We start from the raw sequence: 22240 nt of genomic DNA on the forward strand, positions 1-22240 counted from the left end.
ATTCCCATTGGATAGAAATAGCAACTTGGCTTCCAATTGGTTAAATGTAGATACTCTCCTTTTCTGTTGGTTTTCTTTTGGGTCCTGTGCTTAAAGGTAAAGGTACCCCTGTGTTGTAAACAAAAAATTGCCCTTTTCCCTTATGGGGTATCCAAGAGCCTATATAGAGTCCTTACATAGGTTCCCTATTGGTAGGAGAAAATAACAGAGGCCAACCAGAGAATATCGAGAAGCAAAGCAGCTAGTAAGCTTGATCTTTATTGAACTGTTGCAACAGGGTGCTCCCCTCACCCGCAGGAGAGGAAGAGGAACCCAGAAAAATGGCACGCAAGGCCTTATAAAGACTTTTGAAATTGACACCCTGTAGATCAAGACTGTTGGGATATTTCTGTTCCACCTTAAAAGGGAGCAGGATGTTTGTGTCACAGCCTGCGTATTTCCTGTTCACAGGATGTTTATGTTGCTATTGCTTTCATTTCTCAGTCTGTCGGAGACACTGACGCAGAACAGTCATGTCTTTCTTTGTTCTGATCAACGCTGAATAAAAGCTTGTAAATAATGCTCTCATGCTCTCCTGCGTGCAACTTTTGGCTGTGCATTATCTGCTGATAGAGCGTGCATGAGCTCTAGAAGAAACTCATGTCGCTAACTGCTGAATCTGCGTGACTACGGGAGATCGATGGACATCCGGCAGCCGGCTTGGGGGCCATGATGGACTTTATCTCCCTGGCAGTATCCCAACAAAGACTGTTCAGTTTCTATTAATTGGTTCTTGTGGGAAACTTGCAGATTCTAGCTTCACCAATTAACTCCAGCTGGTGGCAATTTACTCTTGGCAGAAAGCCCAGGTCTGCTTGACCTAGAAACTACTCACTCTGATTGGTTAACGAGCAGCACTCAACTCTGTTATCTAGGGATTGCTAGCACAGTTTGAGGTGAGGTGTGTTAGGAGTTAGAAGTGCTGTGTATGGTTTTGAGAGAGAGAGAAAGAGAAAGAAAGAATAAGGGTTTATTTGCTTTTATTTGTATGCAGAAACTCTGCTGGTTTTATTTTTCCTTTTAATAAATCCTGTAAATAGTTATTCTGAGTCTAGCTGACTAGTCATTACTGCCGCAACTAGCTTCCTTGCTGTGCAGGAAAACTCTGCTACGTTTGGGCTAAAGCCAGTAGGGCTATGCCTGACACTCCAAAGTTCCATGAAAGACCACCCCCAGAAATATCACCCATCCATCACAGAAGGGGTGGAACCTAAGACCACCCCTCAGATACACCATACCTACATCACAAAAAAGGCGATCTAAACAAAAATGTGCATGTTGTTTTTCTCCTGTCCTTGTTTATCTCCTGTCTGGCAGGTTACTTGATTGGATTGCCTGGCTAGTCTTTTGTAGTGATAAATACTTAGTTCCTGGGCCAGATCACAGGCTCACACCCTATTCATATCTTAAATGTGCCCTTAAGACAGGATTTGCGAGGAAAGAGACAATGGGGAGGTTTCCCACTTTGACCTTGCAGAGAAAACATTTGCTCAGTTTAGGAATCAAAATGCTTCCAGGTCAGTCTTTCTGTGCTGATCTATGTACAGGTTTGGTTGGTACACTTATGAACATTACCATATATCTAAGACCTCAAAATTCCTATCACACCTGACCATTAGGTCCAGTTGTGGACAACTGTAGGGTGCGGCGCTCATCTCGCTCTATAGGCTGAGGGAGCTGGCGTTTGTTTGCAGACAGCTTCCGAGTCATGTGGCCAGCATGACTAAGCCTCTTCTGGCAAACCAGAGCAGCGCACGGAAACACCGTTTACCTTCCCACCAGAGCAATACCTATTTATCTACTTGCACTTTGACATGCTTTTGAACTGCTAGGTGGGCAGGAGCAGGGACTGAACAATAGGAGCTCACCCGGTCACGGGGATTCGAACCGCTGACCTTCTGATTGGCAAGCCCTAGGCATCTGTGGTTTAGACCACAGCGCCACCCGCGTGGCACCCTGAATGATGGTCAGGGGTGCTGCGGGCAACCCTGGGCTCTGTCTCTCTTTCCTTCCCTCCCTCTTCTGATGCCTTCTTGCGCCTCTGCCTCCCAAAGGCTTGCACCCCTGTTTGTAGCCAGGACAGCTGCTGCAGCTATTTCCCCAGCCGAATGGTGCCTCAGGGGGCTGGCCAGGGGGTGCTTCCCAGGCCCCTGCGGGGCAGAGTGAGGAGGCAGCTCTCTTTGGGGCAGGAGGGAGTGGCGCTCAGAGACCAGGGGTGGCATCTGCGGCTACCCAGAAGACTCCCAAGGAGTGGGGAGAGGAGAGGAACACTCCACAAGGGAGGGTGTTTGCAAAGGGGTGAGGGGCTGCCGGCTCTGCAGGCAAGGTTGAAAACCTCTGGGCTTAGGGGATTGCTGCATTCTAATACTGGAAGTTATAAAAACTCTTAGTGTTGCAGCATGTGATGAGTCACACCCTGGCCAGCACTTTTTGATCTCCTGCCCTCGGGCAGAAGATATAGAAGCAGGATTAGTCGCACCAACAGGGTAAAGAACAGCTTCTATCCGTGGGCTGTTAGGCTGCTGAATGAAAAGATAACAACAGGGCAAATGATTTCAGGTTTGGTGGGTGTGCGTCAGTAAACAAGGGGAATTAAGACTAAGAGAGCTGAGTGGGGGGTGCTCGTGTAATCTCACTGTACAGTGGTACCTCAGGTTAAGTACTTAATTCATTCTGGAGGTCCGTTCTTAACCTGAAACTGTTCTTAACCTGAAATACCACTTTAGCTAATGGGGCCTCCTGCTGCCGCTGCGCCGCCAGAGCACGATTTCTGTTCTCATCCTGAAGCAAAGTTCTTAACCTGAAGCACTATTTCTGGGTTAGCGGAGTCTGTAACCTGAAGCATATGTAACCCGAAGTACCACTGTATACAAATTGTACAAGTGGCAATAAAGTATTTCAATTATTGCTGTTATAATTGCAAAAGCAATTATTGCAGACCTTGGAAAGTAGGGTACAATAGAAGCCTGGTATCTGAGTACTATTCTGTTGGGGTTACCCCCTTTTTTCTGGGCTTAAGGAGCTTTGAGAGAGAAAGATTAGAAAGGAATTGACTGCTGATCTTTGGAATAAGCTTTGAACCACTACAGCCAACCGCTAAATGTACATACAAAGTAACCAGTTACTAAAATCTAGTTTCTGGTGTATATGTGCAGAGAAGCCAGCTGCTTTTAATGGTGGATTTTTAAACCCAAAGTTTCAAACTCTTTTAATGATAATAATCCTCTCCAAATAGCATTTTCATAACGTCATTTAGTACGGACATCTTTGAAATCAAACCATGAGGAACGACGGAGAACTGAGCTATATCCAGGAAGAATTAACACTGCTTAAACCTTGCTGTTTCATAAGCGCCATTAGGTTTTTCGCCTCAATAACGGCAAGGAAGGCAAACTATAAGTAGGTGGAAATGTCTAATACGTTTTAAAAACTCAAAAGAAACGTTCTACCTTTTGGCAGAAACCAACAGCGCTCTCGGAACGCGCCAAATCTCGAGTTTGAATTTGATTGGCCGATTCAGCCTGCCAGTCACTCACCCAATCGGGGATAAGGGGGTGGAGCCTAACGCTTTCATGCTGAAGTTTTCCCTCCGGTCGGATTCCACAATACATAAACAAAAACGCAACGCCTAGCTGCTTCACTTCGGGGAGACGTCGGAAAGAGTCAGGCATGTCTGGTCGTGGCAAAGGAGGCAAGGGGCTCGGCAAAGGAGGCGCCAAGCGCCACCGAAAGGTTCTCCGAGACAACATCCAGGGCATCACCAAGCCCGCCATCCGACGTTTGGCTCGCCGAGGCGGAGTCAAGCGCATCTCAGGGCTCATCTATGAAGAAACGCGTGGCGTCCTCAAGGTCTTCCTGGAGAACGTCATCCGCGATGCGGTCACTTACACGGAGCACGCTAAGAGGAAGACTGTCACGGCCATGGACGTTGTCTACGCCCTGAAGCGGCAGGGACGCACTCTGTACGGCTTCGGAGGCTAAGTTCCCCACAGCACATCATCATAATTCTCAAAAGGCTCTTTTAAGGGCCACTCAAATCTTTCTTAGAAAGAGCTGTAGACACTGCTTTAGAGCTTAAAGCTTTAAAAAAAATTACCCACTTCCGGGATGGACCCTAATCCAGGAAAGTGCGGCAAAAAATACACTAATCTAGTTACCCTTTGGGAAGGTTCTAAAACTCAAATGGTTTCTAGAGCCAGTGTGGTGTAATGATCGTGTCACATGCAAGACCAAGGCTAAAGTTATTCACGAAGTGACTGGTGCCAACCTAACCTACCTTGCTTTACCGGGTCGTCGTTAGGGTGGGAAGGGCGGGCTGTAAACTGCCTTAAGTTACTTGAAGGAAAGGTGGGGTATAAGTAAATAAATGAGCTGGGTTGAGTGAGGTGCCACAGGGGAAGTAGTCTTGCTTTTTGTTCCCCATTTGCCTCTTTCAAGTTGTACACAGTTTGAACCAATGAAATGGTGAAATTATCAAATCAGCCAATCATTAGTGTGTGTGTGTGGCAAATGTTACAAAATGCATGGTAAAGGTAAAGGGACCCCTGACCATTAGGTCCAGTTGTGACCGACTGGGGTTGCGGCGCTCATCTCGCTTTATTGGCCAAGGGAGCCGGCGTACAGCTTCCGGGTCATGTGGCCAGCATGACTAAGCCGCTTCTGGCAAACCAGAGCAGTGCACGGAAACGCCATTTACCTTCCCACCGGAGTGGTACCTATTTATCTACTTGCACTTGGACGTGCTTTCGAACTGCTAGGTTAGCAGGGACCAGACAACAGGAGCTCACCCCATCACAGGGCTTTGAACCGCCAACCTTCTGATCGGCAAGTCCTAGGCTCTGTGGTTTAACCCACAGCGCCACCTGTGTGGCCTCATTAATCACAGAATCATAGAATTGTAGAGTTGGAAGGGACCCTGACAATTATCCAGTGCATGGGTAGGCAAACTAAGGCCCTGGGGCCGGATCCGGCCCAATCGCCTTCTAAATCTGGCTCGCAGACGGTCCGGGAATCTGTGTTTTTACATGAGTACAATGTGTGCTTTTACTTAAAATGCATCTCTGGGTGATTTGTGGGGCCTGTCTGGTGTTTTTACATGAGTAGAATATGTGCTTTTATTGAAAATGCACCTCTGAATTATTTGTGAGTGTTATGTACTGAGTTGAATACATAACAGTGGGGCATAAGAATTCATTCATTAATATTTTCCAAAATATAGTCCAGCCCCCCACAAGGTATGAGGGACAGTGCACCGGCCCCCTGCTGAAAAAGTTTGCTGACCCCTGATCTAGTGAATCCCCTGCAGCTGTCCCATATGGGAATCAAACTTCCGTGCCAATAAAGCATTATGAAGAAAGCATTAAGCTGCCTGTTTAGAGGGCACCTAACGCAGCGCTTTGTATATATACATGTAATATTTCTGCTTTCGGATACTCACTTATCCCCCCCCTTTTTTTTTACTTCTGACAATAGATTCCTTTGCCCTTCCCAAAAGCAGGATAGGAGCACAGTCATTGTAAGGATCTGTGCCGCGTGATGCATAAAAGCAACCAGGTATGTTAGGTAACATTTATTTAGGGAATTTACTTAAAGACATACCCATGGATTAGTTACCTAATCATGCTTTATGAGCAGGGAGCAGGAACTAGGTGGATTTCATGTTTGCCCCATTCAATGCACGCCTCTGGCTGAAACGAAGGATTGAGGATGTGTTAAAATGGACACTTAGAATCATAGAACTGGAAGGGACACAAAAGTCATCTAGTCCAACTCCCTGCAACGCAGGAATCTCAACTGTGGGCTACTATTAAAATGATGCTGCATTTTAAATTGTATCTTTACCTGTATTTTAAATTGCCCCCCCCCCCCGCATTATGTTTTTATTGTAATTTTACTGGCGTTAGCCGACTTGAGCCTGGGTCTGGCGGGGGAGGGCGGGGTATAAATAAAAAATTATTATTATTATTATTAAAGCATCCAAGACACATGAGCGGGAGCATGTGAATATGATCTGATTGTTGAATATTTGGTGAACCTTTCACAAAGAAAAAAGTTTGCTCACAGTTGTTTTTCTTTCGGTCGGTCGCAGTAAAAGGTTTTATATTTTACCCGCGAATAGCAAATGCCTCGGCATCATCCTCTTACATATGTAAAAGACAGGATTGTAAAATACACGTTTCCTATTGGAAGCCTGCTTTGGCGGCTCTTTCCATTGATCAAAAACGAGAACCTTGCTTTTCATTGGTTGATTTAAGCCCGATGGTCTCTCCAGCCAATCACGGGCCGCGATTTACAAGTCAATGGAACGCATAAAAAGCTGAAAGCTCCCTTTCCGAATTCTAGCTCGCTGCGAGTAGTACGTCGGATTCGATCTCAGAGAAGAACTCCGCTATGTCTGGACGCGGGAAGCAGGGAGGCAAAGCTCGGGCTAAGGCCAAGTCTCGCTCTTCGCGGGCCGGCCTGCAGTTCCCGGTCGGCCGCGTACACCGCCTGCTTCGGAAAGGCAACTACGCCGAGAGAGTCGGCGCCGGGGCTCCGGTTTACATGGCTGCCGTGCTCGAATATCTGACCGCCGAGATCCTGGAGTTGGCGGGCAACGCGGCCAGAGACAACAAGAAGACTCGCATCATCCCTCGTCACCTGCAGCTCGCCATTCGTAATGACGAGGAGCTGAACAAACTCCTGGGCAAAGTGACCATCGCGCAGGGCGGAGTCTTGCCCAACATCCAGGCTGTGCTGCTGCCCAAGAAGACCGAAAGCCACAAGGCGAAAAACAAGTAAAGGCTCCAAACTTTTCGAACAGCCTGAAAACCAAACGGCTCTTTTAAGAGCCACCCACGGTGTCAAAAGAGGAGCTGCGATTCTGGTTTGCTAAAATCGAGCAAGTAGAAATAAACGAGATATTTAGTGCGTTTTTATACACAAAAGCAGGCGGCTAGAGAAACTTGATTGGGTTAGACTAAGGCTCTTAAGTTATCCAAGAGGGTCAAGCCTGTATAAAAAGACGGGAGGTAATAGTCTTAAAAAAGACTAGCAATTCCAAATTGTCGAAAAAGGGCTTCCGGGTTACTTCGGACGCCATTTTCTTGTTTTGTTTCATGAGTTGTATTGCTAGAGCCTCACACCCTAGATCAGAGCTTTCCAAACTCGCGACACGTTAGTGTGCCGGCTGCAGTATGTAGGTGTGTCGCGCAAACTGAAAAAGAGTTCGCTAGTAAAACTGAATTACTGTGTCACCAACATAAAAAGTTTGGAAAGCTCTGCTCTAGATTAAGGTTGAAGGCAAAAGACTATTGCGCTTTCTTACTTGGGTCTTTAGTAAGAAATATATCTGCCCTAGTTCACGAAGCACTCGAAATTCACCCTGCCATTGTAGTCCATCGCTTTTAGCCTCGTATTGCTGACTGCTGAAGCAAAGACTAGTTGTCACAGGCCTGCAGTTTCTAAGCAACATCGGATGCCCCATAGTCAACACTTTCCAAAAACTACCAAGGTACACGTCAGCTGGGGGTCCATGATCTATTCTTAATTTAAGGAAACTGCAGACGTGGGGGGGGGGGGAGTTCGCAGTAGCCAGGTTTTATTTCCCACCGGATACTTTTCCACCCGTTCCGGGGGGGAAAGAGAAGTATTGCGACCCCTTTCGTCACAACAGTTGCTGTAGCAAAGGGCTTCATCGCCTTCCTCTGTTTTCCTGTAATCCATTTAGCAAAGTCGATTGCCGATTTCTTGAATTCCTATCTCCAAAACAAAAATCCGATCACTTCCGGGGTAGTTTGTAATCAGGATGGCTAAGCAATGGTTTCCAAATGGTGGTGAAATTTATGTCCCCGCCCCTCGCCCTGCCTTTTGTCAATGGGAGCAGATTGCAACAAAACACTAGCTTCTTTAAATTGTCCCTTCAAACGCCTGCCAAACCAATAACTCGACTGAATGTGATTGGAAACGCCTGGCGCTCCATTGACTCGAATTCAGACCCTCGCAAAGCAAGATTTTAATATATCAAATCGGAAGCTGGCGGTGTGTGCGTGACTCTACCCTTTCTGATCTCTTATGCAGATCAGGGGAGAATGAAGGAAATACCCAATCGCGAACAAGCCCGGGAATTTCAAATGTTTCCAACGGCTACATGGCTATTTTCAGCCAATGAGAACAAAGCGAGAGAGCTATATAAATGGTCCGCACGCAGGCGGCTTGCTCATTTTGATTCCCGGCGAAGGCGAAGGTAGAGAGGCTGGTATTTGCTGCAAGGAGGAATGGCTCGCACCAAGCAGACCGCTCGCAAGTCCACTGGCGGGAAGGCTCCGCGCAAGCAGCTGGCCACCAAGGCAGCTCGGAAGAGCGCTCCGGCCACAGGCGGCGTGAAGAAGCCCCACCGCTACCGCCCGGGCACCGTCGCTCTGCGCGAGATCCGCCGCTACCAGAAGTCCACGGAGCTGCTGATTCGCAAGCTGCCTTTCCAGCGCCTCGTGCGGGAGATCGCCCAAGACTTCAAGACCGACCTTCGCTTCCAGAGTTCGGCAGTGATGGCTCTGCAGGAGGCCAGCGAGGCTTACCTGGTGGGCCTCTTCGAGGACACCAACCTGTGCGCCATCCACGCCAAGAGGGTCACCATCATGCCCAAAGACATCCAGCTGGCGCGCCGCATCCGTGGCGAGAGGGCTTAAAAGGGAGCCGCAGCCAGCCGCTCTCCCTTTCCGCCACCCACCCACCCAAAGGCTCTTTTTAGAGCCGCCACTCCTTCAAGAAAAAAGCTGAAGTCACGTTTCTGCCACGATTGTGTGAATCGCTTCGTACTTTCGCAGTATATATACAGTATGTCGCCTTAGCCGTCCCTTTAGCCATGTAAAATGAATCTTACTGGGGTACCTGAGACATACCCGAAGAACTGCTTAATTTTTCTTTTCCCCGCTTTTTTAAAAATTTAGATCTCGGAAGTTTACAGCATAAAAGCACAAGATAAAATAGAATAAAAACATGCCAGTTACCTCGATTAATGTGAACTTATAAAAGAGAAAGCCCACGGGGTACCAACTAGTGAGATTCATTCCTAGTAGCCAAAAGGCACCTCAGCTAAAGCAAAAATTTAGGCTCCAGGAGTAAGTTACAAACATTTGTTCCTCTCGAATCTGTTAAGTTTCTTGGTAAAGCCACTAAGGTTAAGTGAAGCAGTTTTTCATAGGAAGTGATTCTGCGGTGCAAGCGTGAAAGTCCATGCAGCGTATAGCCTCTCCCAGCCCCAAATCAGCTATTTGCATGGCTGCATCTGTGGGATGTATGCAGTGTTCAAAACCACCCCTGAAGCCAGCTTCTAGGTTTATTCAGAAGCAATATTCATTCCCGCGCTCCCAAGATTTGTAGTTTCCAGTTTAAAGGCACACTAGTTTAAAAACGCAGCTTCCGCCTTCTAAGTTTGTGGCAAGATTGGGCTTTAGGTACATCGTGAAATTGCAGATACGCACATTTGCTTCGAAAGAAGCGAGAAAGCTCTTTTGAGTGACAAAGTGGTTGGCCCTTAAAAGGGCCTTTTGAAAGCGACTATTTTCAGTACGGAGCTTAGCCTCCGAAGCCGTACAGAGTGCGTCCCTGCCGCTTCAGGGCGTAGACAACGTCCATGGCCGTGACAGTCTTCCTCTTAGCGTGCTCCGTGTAAGTGACCGCATCGCGGATGACGTTCTCCAGGAAGACCTTGAGGACGCCACGCGTTTCTTCGTAGATGAGCCCCGAGATGCGCTTGACTCCGCCTCGGCGAGCCAAGCGTCGGATGGCGGGCTTGGTGATGCCCTGGATGTTGTCTCGGAGAACCTTTCGGTGGCGCTTGGCACCTCCTTTGCCGAGCCCCTTGCCTCCTTTTCCACGACCAGACATGACTGACTCTTTCCGACGTCTCCCCCGAAGTGAAGCGGCTGGGCGTTGCGTTTCTGTTTATGTATTGTGGAGTCGGACCGGAGGGAAAACTTCAGCATGAAAGCGTTAGGATCCACCCCTTTATCCCCATTGGGTGGGTGAATAACTGGCTGAATCGGCCAATCAAATTCAAACTCGAGATTTGGCGCGTTCCGAGAGCGCTGAGGGTTTCTACCCAAAGGTTTACTGATCAGAACGTTTCTTTTAAGATTCTCATAACATTTGTGAGAGTATATTTCCACTGTTTACAGAATATATTTTTGCAAAATCGTTTGGTCATTTCTAATCACAAATCGCAAGCCCACTGTTGTTTTACTTCTTTCCTTCTCTTTAAAGAAATCTCTGTGCTTTTCCAATTATTGACGAGAAAAGCTTAAAGAGGACTTATATCGACTGAAACAGTTAGGTTGAAGCGACTTTAATTCTGCCTTTGATTGTGACTCAGTTGGTATCTCCTCCTCTGTAGTTTGGCTTTAAGGATGCCCATCTTAAACCACCCAGTAAATAAGTTATTTGGAGAGGATTATTGTTATTATTACAGCTGAAACAATAGGTTTAAAATCCCACTCTTAAAAGTTTTAACTCTGCACATACTACGTGCCAGAGATTAGATTTTTTAAAGTGATTGTTTTCTACATATGCAGAATGTATCCGCTCCATTGCACCCCCACTTAAATAAGTTTGTAAGAGCATGCTAGTAACATTTAGCTTGGAAATAGGAGCTTTTCAGTTTTGATTTGATTTGTTTTTCTCATTACGGCTGCCAGTGGCGTAGCGTGGGGGTGCAGGGGGGGCCGGCCGCACCGGGCGCAACATCTGGGGGTTAGGGGGCGCAAATCCACAGGTTAGGGGGTGCAAATCCATGGGTTAGGGGGCGCAAATTACTTGCCTTGCCCCGGGTGCTGACAACCCACGCTACGCCACTGGCGGCTGCTTCTCCTTGCCCTGTTCAGAGCAAAGGGTGGAGGAGGAATTGATCAAACTTGGGAAGAGGACAGTCCTTTATTTTACTTCAAAAGGAGAGGGAATTCTGGAAGGAGCAATTTGACATGTAGGGAGCATCTACTGAAAGCCCCCCTTCTGTGCCACTAATAATACTACCAGACTTCTGTCATCTTATGCATTTCATGCCTTGCTGAGATTACATTGGGTATTAAGTAACCCAGGACAGTGTTTGGAAATTTGACCTAGCATGCAGAGGTTTTTTTCATGCAGAGGTGTTTTTTTATGCTGCCTCCCATCAGATGTCAAGGAGATAAAGGACTACACAACTTTTAGAAGACATCTGAATGCAGCCCTGTATCGGGAAGTTTTCAGTGTTTGAAGTTATATTATGTTTTTATGTGTGTTGGAAGCCACCCAGAGTGGCTGGGGCAAACAGTCAGATGGGCGGAGTACAAATAAATCATCATCATCATCAGAACAATGACCTAGCTCAACATGACAATTGTTAAAAGGTAAAGGGACCCCTGACCATTAGGTCCAGTCATGACCGACTCTGGGGTTGCAGCGCTCATCTCTCTTTATTGGCCGAGGGAGCCGGCATACAGCTTCCGGGTCATGTGGCCAGCATGACTAAGCCACTTCTGGCGAGCCAGAGCAGCACACGGAAACACGTTTACCTTCCTGCCAGAGAGGCACCTATTTATCTACTTGCGCTTTGAGGTGCTTTCGAACTGCTAGGTTGGCAGGAGCAGGGACTGACCAACGGGAGCTCACCCCATCGCGGGAATTCGAACCGCCGACCTTCTGATTGGCAAGTCCTAGGCTCTGTGGTTTAACCCACAGCACCCCCCGTGTCCCGCATGGCAATTGTTATGCTACTGTAAAACAAGCACACATTTTGGACCTCTTAAGCAAACATGTTTTATTTTTAATCTACATTCTCCATAAAGCAAGTTGCAGTAAGGTTGACTTTACTTAAGACCTAACAATGGGTTCTTTCTCCCAGTCTTCCTCGTTATCGTCGTCATCGTCGTCATTGCCGTAATCTTCCATCTCACCACCGCGCTTCCCCAGATCATCAAATTGCTGAAACGAGTAGTAGATGGCCCCACGCTTGGGCGAAGGGGAGCGGAAAATCATATCGGGTACAGAGTCCCAGTTGGGCGTCGTGGGGGTGGGACTTTCTTGCTTCAGGATCCAGAAGAAAGAATAGACAGCTAGAGCCACCACAACGAAAGACGTGAGGAATCCCCCGACGACCCCCGTCACCAGTGGAGTGACCCACTGAAAGAGACTCCTGTTGTATGGCGGCAGGGGCCTCCTCTCTATAATCAGCTCCAATTTGTCCCAATCCCCCTCTTCCAGCTGGGCCTGAGATCCCTCTCTCCGCAGCCGGCCTCCTAGCCCCTCGCTCCCACCCATCTCATTCTCTTCCAGGAGCAGCGAAGAGGTCAAGCGCTGGACCGTCTTGTGATATCCCTCCACGTTCTTCTTGATCTCCAGACTCTTGTCTTGGTTGAGGTTCTTGCCCAGCTCCAGGGAGACGTCGGGACGCCCGACGGCCTGGAGAGCCCTCGACAGGCGGTCCCAATACATGGCGTCTCCTTCCGTCTCCAGCCAGCCGTTGAGGGTGGCTTTGCAGGCCTCGGTGGTGGCGATTTCCCGTCGCCTGCGAATGGGGTTCCTCTCTGCCGAGAGGCGTTGGAGCTCTTCGTTCACATTCTCCTCGGGCCCAATGAGCTTGGCGTAGAAGGCCTGGCATTCCTCGGGGGACAGCAGCTCCGAGATGCGGCCCATCATGTGGCTGCCAATGTCATCGGCCACCGTGTCGTCGGGCAAGGCAGGACACACCAGGAGGAAAAGGGCTGTTCCGATGAGAATCAGCATTGAGGAAGTCCTGGAGCCTGAGAGAAGAGAGCATAGCTGTCAACCTTCCCATATTTGGCGGGAAACTCACTCATTCCAGCGCCGTTTCCCGCTGCTATCCCAGATGGTTGCTATCCCGTAAATTTCCCGGATTTCAAAGGAAGCAGCTCCTCCCCCTCCCGGCTCCCCGCCGGCCAGGGAGGCTCCTCGACTGCGTTGCTCGGCTGCCCAATAAGGAGTCTAAGAACGACTGGGGGGTGGAGCTTGCATGCCTTGTGCCGATCAAATCAGCCGCATTGCCTGGGGACTCGCCTTTGCTCAGCGCTTCCCAGCTGAGAGGTGACAGTGGTTTTCCTTGCTGCATCCCTTTGCCGGGTTGCTGCGCTGTGGGAACCAACGCTTGAGGCTTCGTTTGGCTGCTGGCTGGGCTTTCTGCCTTTGGGCCTTTGGCTCGGAGGGGCTGTGTGTGTTTGTGTGTGTGTGTGCACGTGCGTGTGTGTGTGTGTGTGTGTGTGTGTGTGTGAGAGAGAGAGAGAGAGAGAGAGAGAGAGAGAGAGTGAATGTGTCACTTAAGCTGATAGTAGGAATGCTGTAGCTTCACACACTTACCTTCACACAATGTGTAATTAACTTGGGGAATTATTTTACAGCAGGATGTGGTGAGGTCAGTATTTTAGATTTACAAGGGGATCTGAGAGATGAATGGGAGATAAGGTTTGTCACTATTGAGGGACAGCTAAACAGAAACTTAACCCCAAAAGTTAGGACCAAGATTCAAATCCTGACTGGGTAACTTTGCGCACTAGTAACATCCAACCATGAGGACGAGATGGTTGGACAGTGTTCTCGAAGCTACCAGCATGAGTTTGACCAAACTGCGGGAGGCAGTGGAAGACAGGAGGGCCTGGGACAAGTGAGGCTGCTGATCCCTTATTTTAGAGGCTCCTGATCCCTTACAGTGGTACCTTGGGTTATATACACTTCGGGTTACAGACTCCGCTAACCCAGAAATAGTGCTTCAGGTTAAGAACTTTGCTTCAGGACAAGAACAGAAATCAGGCTCTGGCGGCGCGGCAGCAGCAGGAGGCCCCATTAGCTAAAGTGGTGCTTCAGGTTAAGAACAGTTTCAGGTTAAGAACGGACCTCTGGAATGAATTACGTACTTAACCTGAGGTACCACTGTATTTTCAAATCTGAAAGTTGACAGCTATGGAAGAGAGTAGCCAGGAGAGGAAAGAGATGGGTATCTGTCTGGAGAAGGGAGCAAAGAGCCTGTGTGGAGTACTGCTTAGAGGATTGGACTAGAGGGTTGCGAGACAAGGGTTCAAATCTCCACTCAACCCTGAAGCCCATTGGCTTATCTTGGGCCAGTCACTGCTATTCAAAGTGACCTACATCAAAGGGTTGCTGTGGGAATTAAATTTCTCTGTGTTTCTGCAGTGCTGTAGCACACACAAAACACCCACGGTTTCTCTACTGCAAAGGTGTCCTATTTTGAGAAGGGGAAATTGGCAGCTGAGTGCCTTTACAACTGTGTTTGTGGAGTGTGTGAATTTTGCAGAATGGCAGGAACTTGGGTGTCCATGGAATAAACAGGACTACAATAATTACTGGCCATCTTGATCGCCTGAAATCTTTCTGGGATATGATGTAGTAGTTGAGATGGAATAATAATAATAATAATAATAATACAGTGGTACCTCCGGTTAAGAACTTAATTTGTTCCAGAGGTCCATTCTTAACCTGAAACTGTTCTTAACCTGAGGTACCACTTTAGCTAATGGGGTCCCCCACTGCTGCTGTGTGATTTCTGTTTTCATCCTGAAGCAAAGTTCTTAACCCAAGGTACTATTTCTGGGTTAGTGGAGTCTGTAACCTGAAGTGTCTGTAACCTGAAGCATCTGTAACCCGAGGTACCACTGTAGTAGTAGTAGTAGTAGTAATAATAATAATAATATATTTATTTATACCCCAACCATCTGATTGGGTTGCCCCAGTCACTATGGCCAGCTTCCAACATATAAAAACATACGGTAATTAAACATTAAGCATTAAAAAAAAACTTCCCCATACAGGACTGTCTTCAGATGTCTTCTCAAGGTTGTCTAGTTACTGAACTCCACACCCTCCCACATTTCTCTGATGAAAAGAGGGATGATGTCCTAAGGAAAAGTGGGACATTCCGGGATCAAATCGGAAACCAGGACAGCTTCTGTAAACCTGGGATTGTCCCAGGAAAATAGGGACACTGAGAGGGTCTGGAACCCATTTATGCTACTTTGAGATCCTTGGAGGAAAAGGTGGGAGAGCTAGAAATGTAGTGAAATGAATAAATAAAACATCATGAGATCTTGTCTTCTTTCTCTACATATAAGGTTCGGCTCTGAGGGAAGGCTGGCTTTGAAGCGATTTTAAGTTGGGGACAAAGAGAGAGGGTTACCTGGCTTAACTCCCAGAACAGGGGATGTCTCTCTCGGAATATCGCAGAGCAATTGCTATGGAATTTTAAATCTCCTTGAGTATCTGATGTCATAAACGGAGGCGGAAGTCCACTTCCATTTTGCCTACGGGGAGAGGAGCTTGCGGCTGAGCTCAGCTACAACTCCCAACACCATTGGCCACGCTAACTGGTGCTGATGGGAATTGTAGTTCAGCAGTTGTTGGAGATTTCTCGGCCCTGGAGGAAACTGCCTCAGATCTTGGGGTAGTTGTTGCCAGTCAGTGCTGACAACACTGAGGTAATTGAACCACTTGATATAAGGCAGTGCCAGCCCGCCAGATGTTTTGGGACTACAACTCCCATGATCCCTAGCTAGCAGGATCAGTGGTCAGGGATGATGGGAACTGTAGTCTCAAAAGATCTGGAGGGCTGAGGATGAGGAATCCTGGGTGAGATTGACTGTTTTCAACCTTGTAATTTTTATCAACCAGCAGGCGGCAGTACTCTGCCAAAGATTTATCCTACCTAGAGAAAAGTTGATAATTTTATTATTTATTGGTTATTTATAAATGATCTTCTCTCCAGTTCAAGACTCTCGAGGTGGGTTGGCTGTTGGTCATGATGCCATAGATTCAGGTAAGGTGACCAGGATTGCTGATGACACTAAGCATGTGAATGAGTCAGCATTAGGTCTCTGGTCGGATGGCTAAAAGAGAAAAAGATTATGTTGCTTTATTTGTTTTTTATTTATTTATTAAAGACCAGTGAAAAGTTTTGTAAATAATAAAGGCTCTGAGAAATAGAACCAAATGGTGTTTATTCCTGTAATGGGAATTTCACTAAGAGATAGCTGGAATGCTGCTGCTGAAAGAAGTAAAAGATGGAGGAAAACGTTTGTGTAAAAAAACTCTGCCGCAGAAAGAAATGAAAACCCAAAAGGAGATGCTCACGCACCAAGATGCACGAGCTACTATATTATTATTATTATTATTATTATTATTATTATTATTATTATTATTATTATTATTATTATTATTATTATTATTATACACTGCCCACCGAGGTGAAGCCGCAGGTAAAATGCTGTGTACATACCTGGTCACCATACCAGGGGCAGAAATCACATACCCGCCAACATTTCTCTGATGAAAATAGGGACACCCTATTCCATTTTTATTTTTTATTTATTATTATTTTTTAAAAATATTTTATTAACGTTTTCTTGGTTTACAAAGGTATGCGCAATGTCTCTTTTTTAAGTTACATTTTCCATAGGTCTGTTTCATTTGTTGAGACATTAGGGTTACATTGGGAAGAAAAAAGGGGGGAAGAGGTGGAGGGGGGAAAGGCGAGTGGGGGTGGGGTCAGGAGACAATATTTCTATTTTGCTTAATGTATGTGTGGGTTTTTGTGTCAGGTTCTCTTTGCTATTCGCTTGTGTTCCTTTGGCGGTGAGAGAAATTGTGGCTGGCCTAGGGTGTGGTTGCTTGTTTGTGATTGGCTGTGTTGAACTTTGTTTTCGTGTGTGAGTGGGGTGTGTGTGTGTGTGTGTGTGTGTGTGTGTGTGTGTGTGTGTGTGTGTTTGAATCAAGTTAGCCATATTAATTCATATGCTCTTGGTGGATTCTTGTATTCCATTTTTATTTTTATATTACAGTGGAACCTCTACTTACGGACGTACAGTGGTACCTCAGGTTAAGTACTTAATTCGTTCTGGAGATCCGTTCTTAACCTGAAATTGTTCTTAACCTGAAGCACCACTTTAGCTAATGGGGCCTCCTGTTGCCGCCGTGCCGCCAGAGCCCGGTTTCTGTTCTCATCCTGAAGCAAAGTTCTTAACCTGAAGCACTATTTCTGGGCTAGCGGAGTCTGTAACCTGAAGCGTATGTAACCTGAAGCGTATGTAACCTGAGGTACCACTGTAATCAGTTCCGGAGGTCCGTCCATAAGTCGATCCGGGTCGCTGGTAGAAGTGCTGTTGTGTGCAGGTGCATTTGGCGGCAGCGCACTTCTGCACATGTGCAGACGGCGGCAGCCGCTTCTGTGCATGCGCAAATCATGACAAACTCGGTATTTACTTCCTGGTTTGCCACGGTCACAACTTGTATCGGGCCCAAATAAATGTGGTGGCAAGTAGAGGTTCTGCTGTATTATTATTATTATTATTATTATTATTATTATTATTATTATTAATTAATACCCCATCCAACTGACTGGGTATGCCCCAGCCACTCTGGGCAGCTCCCAACATATATAAAAACATAATAAAACATTTTAGAAAAACTTCCCTATGCAGGGCTGCCTCCAGGGGTCTTCTGAAGGTTGTATAGTTCCTTATTTTGTTGGCTCAGGAGTCACATACCCGCCAACATTTCTCCGATGAAAAGAGGGACGTCCTAAGTAAAAGCGGGACATTCCAGGGTCAAATCAGAACCCGGGACAGCTTCTGTAAATCCAGGACTGTCGCTGGAGAATGGGGAGACTTGGAGGGTCTGTGTCTATAGGGTGACGGTCTCAGCACGAAGGGAGAAGAGAATCCAAGTTCAAGTGTTGAAAATAGAAGGTGCAAGGGGAGGTGTAGTATTTGGCCTCCCAAAATATTGTATTTCTGCATGGGCAGGCACAGTATTCTCCTATGACCACTTTCAGCCACTATTTCGCTGTTGTGATCTTTTTTTTAAAAATGTACCATATTTTTCGCTCTATAACACGCACCCGACCATAACACGCACGTAGTTTTTAGAGGAGGAAAATCCGTAGGCATGCCACCCGTAGGCATTCCCTCCATAACACACACAGACATTTCCCCTTACTTTCTAGGAGGAAAAAAGTGAGTGTTATGGTGCAAAAAATACGGTATTTTTATTAAATAGTTTCTTGATTTACAAAAGTATGTGCAATGTCTCTCTCTCATTTTTCCCCCCATGTAACATTTTTACAGATCAGTTTCATTTGTTGAGACATTAGGAAGAAAAGGGGGAAAGAGGTGGAGCGGGGGGAAAGATGAGTGGGGGTGGAGTTGGGTGGCGATGTTTCTATTTTGCTTAATATATGTGGGGTTTGGTGTCAGCGTTGCTCGTGCAGGTTCTCTGCTGTTCACTTGTGTTCCTTTGGTGGTGAGAGAGGTTGGGGTTGGCCTGGGGTGGGGCTGTTCATTTGTGGTTGGCTGTGGTGGTCTTTGTTTTCATGTGTGAGTGGGGTGGGTGGGTGTTTTGGATCAGGTTAGCCATACTGATTTGTATGCTGTTGGTGGATTTTTGTCATTGTCCTGTTGGGCTGTGTGTGTGATAAAGGGGCGAAGGCGCTGAAAGCTGCTGTCGGTTGCCATTCTGAGTTCCTTGGGTCCCGGAGCTGAAGCCTGGATACACAGTGGGATGAAGCAAGCAGTGGTGCGGCGGTGCTGTGTGTGGCGGTCAGCTCAGCGGGATCCCATCCTCATCGCCAGTGAAATATACCCAGAGTCGAGAGTGGATTTCATGCTCTTTATTCAGCTCATAGTGGTGAAGAGGAATGAGTGTTCCCCCAAAATATCTGCTTTATATACATAATTTACACAATGGGCCGCACGTGATTGGCTAATTCCGGGATTCTCCTGTAGGCCAATAAGGTTGCGGAGTCACTTCCACCTGGAGTTGGATTGGGTGGCTCCTGCGGACCAATCAGACTGCTGCATTGTTCTAGGACCAATCAGACTGCTGCATTCTGAATCCTATTGTTCTAGGACCAATCAGACTGCTGCATTTTGGATCCTATTCAACTCAGTACATAACAGGCGTCTTCCTCTATTTGTCCCCGTGTCAGTTTCAGTTTATTGGTTGATTTTTCTAGTAGGGCTGTTTCCCATACTATTTGGTACCATTGGTCCATGCTTACTCCTGACAGGTTTCTCCAGTGTCTGGTTATGGTGTTTCTGGCTGCTGAAAGTAGGTGGGTTATGAGTTCTTTGTGGTGTAAGTGGGCATTATTGCCTTGGAAGATGTTTCCTGTTGTGATCTTTTAAGAAGTTCATGTTTCTCGCATCTTTCTAATTGCACCCTTGGATTTGTGTGTGTGTATGTGTGTGTCTGATATATGGAGAACTTCTACTAGCTGTAGGAAAGCGCTTTCCTGTAAATCTGCCAGAGCGCCTCTTAGAAAAGCACAGTGGTTTCATTGTTCCCTGCAAAGAATCTCCCCCACCACCCCACACACACTTAAAAAAAAGAAAGAAAAAGAAAGTTACTGCCTTGCTGGGGAATGAAAACAAATAATCCAGGGTTTGTGACTGAGCAAAGAGGCCCACGAAGGGTCCCCTCCTTGAATTTCATTCATAGATTCCAAAGGGCAGAGAAGCGCTTTTGAAACACTTCTCTCTTCAAGCTGGGCTGAAGTTCGAAAAATGCTATTTAATTGAGTCGCAATTAAGGCGATCCCTCTGGGCCTTCCTTTTCCCTGGGAGAAATAGTTCATTGGATGCGATACTTGCAGACGAAATGCCGCGGCCCAGAATTTTGCACATCGCAGGGGGTTCGATCGCACATTCTTCCGCCAGCGAGTTTGTAGCTTGGATGGTGTGGCGGAGAGACAAGAGGCCTCTGTTGAGGCAAAATTGTGGCCTTTGCACATCTGGCATTCATTGGCCGTTGCGTCAGGGGCCAGAAGCAGATCTCCCCCCCCCCCAGCTAGCAAAAGGTTTTTTAATTATCGAAAGCTCACAACTGGTCCATTCTCCTGGTTCCCTCGATTCATGTCCGCCGGCTGATTTCAAGGCATTTGGAAACCTGTCCTTTAGAGCACTGAAAGGAGGAGTGTTGAAAGAACTGTGTATCTGGATGGCATGAGAATCACAGAATTGTAGAGTTGGAAGGGACCCTGACGATCATCTAGTCCAACCCTCTGCAAAGCAGGCAGCTGCCCCATACGGGGATCAAACCTGCAACCTTGGCGTTTATCAGCATTATACTCTAACCAACCCAGCAATGGGAAAAGGTATTGGGAAATGACAGCAAGGACACTTACCGTATTTTTCGCCCTATAGGACGCACTTTTTCCCCTCCAAAAATGAAGGGGAAATCTGGGTGCGTCCTATGGGGTGAATGCAGGCTTTCGCTGAAGCCTGGAGAGCGAGAGGGGTCGGTGCCGCCCCGCTCCGGATGGCGGTGCAGAGCTGCCTGCCGTCCCGGGATCAGCGCAGCTCTGCGCGGCCATCGGGAGCGGGGCGCTAAGTCCCGCCCCGCTCCGGATGGCGGCGCAGAGCTGCCTGCAGTCCCGGGATCAGCGCAGCTCTGCGCGGCCATCGGGAGCGGGGCGCTAAGTCCCGCCCCGCTCCGGATGGTGGCGCAGAGCTGCCTGCAGTCCCGGGATCAGCGCACTTCTCCCCATCGCCAGCCCCACAAGCTCGGGGGACAGCGGGGAGGCAGAGCGTGCCTTCCCACTGTTCCCCGACCTGGTTCTTCCAGCCCCGCACCTGGGGGGGGGGAATAATTTTTTCCCCCTTTATTTCTCCCCAAAAAAACTAGGTGCGTCCTATGGGCCGGAGCGTCCTATGGGGCGCAAAATACGGTAATAACTGATCACCACCTTACAATGAGTGAGGCAGCAGAGTGCTGGACTTTACCTCTCCGGTAAAGTGGGGTGTCATTTTTTAGTGTTCTTTCACATAAGCTGTGGTGTGTAATGGTTAGAGCACTGGACTAGGACCTGGGAGGCCAGTGATTGAGGCCCCACTCAGCCATAACGCTCACGGGGTGAACTTGGACCAGTCGTTCCCTCGCAGCCTAACCTATCTCACAGGGCTGTTGTGAGGATAAGGTGTATGCACATTATTAAGAAATAATAATAATCTACTGCCTGCATGTAATAAATTAGCACAGGTAGAGTAATAATAATATTTATTAGGCATTGTTTCACGGGGGGGGGGAATAAACAAGGGTAAAAATAAGAATTAAACAACCTAAAATACAGGTTGGTATGTAAATGTAAGAAATAATGATAATCTACTGCCGGTATGTAATAAATTAGCACAGGTAGATTAAGAAAAAAAATATTTATTAGGCATTTTTTCCCCAGAAAAAAGAAGCAAGGGTAAAAAAGGAACAAGAATAAAACAATAAAGAGATATCACTCACACACACACACACACACACACACACACACACACACATCCAACTCAAAGCCTCTTCACTAAAACTAAACAGGAAGATCCAAAAGCCTGGGGGGAAAAGAATTAGTTTGCCTGCTGCCTAAAAACAGAGCGCGATGGTGTCAGAAGTGCCTCCTTGAAGAGAGCCTTCCATAAATGGGAGCCACCACTGAGAAGGCCTGTTCTCAAGTCACCACTCTCGGCGCTTCCCTCAGAGGGGCGCACGGAGAAAGGGGTCCGATAGTCTGGACTGGTTTGTGTGGGGAGAGGCTGTCCTTGAGGTAGTGGGTTCCTGAGCCCCATAAGGCCAGCACTTTAAAAGGGGCCTGGGCACCAACTGGTTGCCAGCACCGAGGTTGGTGGAGCAGGATTCGGCCACCACACAGACAGTTGTTTGGTCAGGAGATGCGGTTCCTAAGGAGAACAAAGGATCCAATTCAGGTGTCACATAAAATAACCGAAGTAGAGATGAGAAGAGAGCAGCTCTGGAAGGACCTGGAGCGGAGACATTTTGCGGAATCCGTTTTTCTGAAGAAGGAATTCCAGCCATTTTTCTCTGCCTTGCTTTCCCTTGGCCCCAGAGAGAAAGGCCACTTTGCAGAGGAATTTCTCTGAATAGTCTCTTGTTTTATTTTTAAGTGCAGGTGTTGTTCCCCAGCTCACCCACACACCACGGTACCAGGGTCGGATTTAGGTTTGATGAGGCCCTAAGCTACGGGTGGCACTGTGGGTTAAACCACAGAGCCTAGGACTTGCCGATCAGAAGTTCGGCGGTTCAAATCCCCGCGTTGCTCGGTCCCTGCTCCTGCCAACCTAGCAGTTTGAAAGCATGTCAGCGTGCAAGTATATAAATAGGTACCACTCCAGCGGGAAGGTAAACGGCGTTTCCCTGCGCTGCTCTGGTTTGCCAGAAGTGGCTTAGT

General features: G+C 47.5%; 5 protein-coding genes across 6 annotated transcripts; 3 read left to right on the plus strand and 2 right to left on the minus strand.

Annotated features, from left to right (window-relative positions):
• Window positions 1–3697: 3697 nt before the first annotated feature.
• LOC308579933 (histone H4) lies at window positions 3698–4111 on the plus strand. The gene has a single exon (XM_081180989.1). It carries the CDS (start codon window positions 3709–3711, stop codon window positions 4018–4020), a length of 312 nt encoding a protein of 103 aa, XP_081037115.1. The 5' UTR covers window positions 3698–3708; the 3' UTR covers window positions 4021–4111.
• A 2010-nt stretch (window positions 4112–6121) lies between these two features.
• LOC308580058 (histone H2A type 2-C) lies at window positions 6122–6965 on the plus strand. Its single transcript, XM_081181185.1, has one exon. The coding sequence runs from the start codon at window positions 6430–6432 to the stop codon at window positions 6817–6819; it is 390 nt and encodes a 129-aa protein (XP_081037311.1). The 5' UTR covers window positions 6122–6429; the 3' UTR covers window positions 6820–6965.
• A 1225-nt stretch (window positions 6966–8190) lies between these two features.
• LOC308580295 (histone H3.2) lies at window positions 8191–8878 on the plus strand. The gene has a single exon (XM_081181614.1). The coding sequence runs from the start codon at window positions 8295–8297 to the stop codon at window positions 8703–8705; it is 411 nt and encodes a 136-aa protein (XP_081037740.1). The 5' UTR covers window positions 8191–8294; the 3' UTR covers window positions 8706–8878.
• Window positions 8879–9354: 476 nt separating this feature from the next.
• Window positions 9355–9924, minus strand: LOC308580302 (histone H4). Its single transcript, XM_081181618.1, has one exon. It carries the CDS (start codon window positions 9904–9906, stop codon window positions 9595–9597), a length of 312 nt encoding a protein of 103 aa, XP_081037744.1. The 5' UTR covers window positions 9907–9924; the 3' UTR covers window positions 9355–9594.
• A 1873-nt stretch (window positions 9925–11797) lies between these two features.
• LOC308580184 (transmembrane and death domain protein 1-like) lies at window positions 11798–15272 on the minus strand. Of its 2 annotated transcripts, none has more exons than XM_081181533.1 (2): window positions 15197–15272; window positions 11798–12787 (listed from the first exon to the last, which is right to left on the minus strand). In XM_081181533.1, exon 2 carries the CDS (start codon window positions 12775–12777, stop codon window positions 11866–11868), a length of 912 nt encoding a protein of 303 aa, XP_081037659.1. In that variant the 5' UTR covers window positions 12778–12787; window positions 15197–15272; the 3' UTR covers window positions 11798–11865. The 2 variants fall into 2 exon arrangements, with proteins under 2 accessions (XP_081037659.1, XP_081037660.1); XM_081181534.1 differs by having other exon boundaries at window positions 11798–12794; window positions 15197–15263.
• Between the last annotated feature and the right edge of the window lie 6968 nt (window positions 15273–22240).

Source organism: Podarcis bocagei, assembly GCF_964188305.1.
Source record: "Podarcis bocagei genome assembly, chromosome: 2".
Lineage (NCBI taxonomy): Eukaryota > Metazoa > Chordata > Lepidosauria > Squamata > Lacertidae > Podarcis > Podarcis bocagei.

Bases quoted from the DNA above. Each gene is read 5' to 3' on its own strand.
- LOC308579933 (XM_081180989.1), top strand. From the start codon at position 3,709: ATGTCTGGTCGTGGCAAAGGAGGCAAGGGGCTCGGCAAAGGAGGCGCC.
- LOC308580058 (XM_081181185.1), top strand. From the start codon at position 6,430: ATGTCTGGACGCGGGAAGCAGGGAGGCAAAGCTCGGGCTAAGGCCAAG.
- LOC308580295 (XM_081181614.1), top strand. From the start codon at position 8,295: ATGGCTCGCACCAAGCAGACCGCTCGCAAGTCCACTGGCGGGAAGGCT.
- LOC308580302 (XM_081181618.1), bottom strand. From the start codon at position 9,906: ATGTCTGGTCGTGGAAAAGGAGGCAAGGGGCTCGGCAAAGGAGGTGCC.
- LOC308580184 (XM_081181533.1), bottom strand. From the start codon at position 12,777: ATGCTGATTCTCATCGGAACAGCCCTTTTCCTCCTGGTGTGTCCTGCC.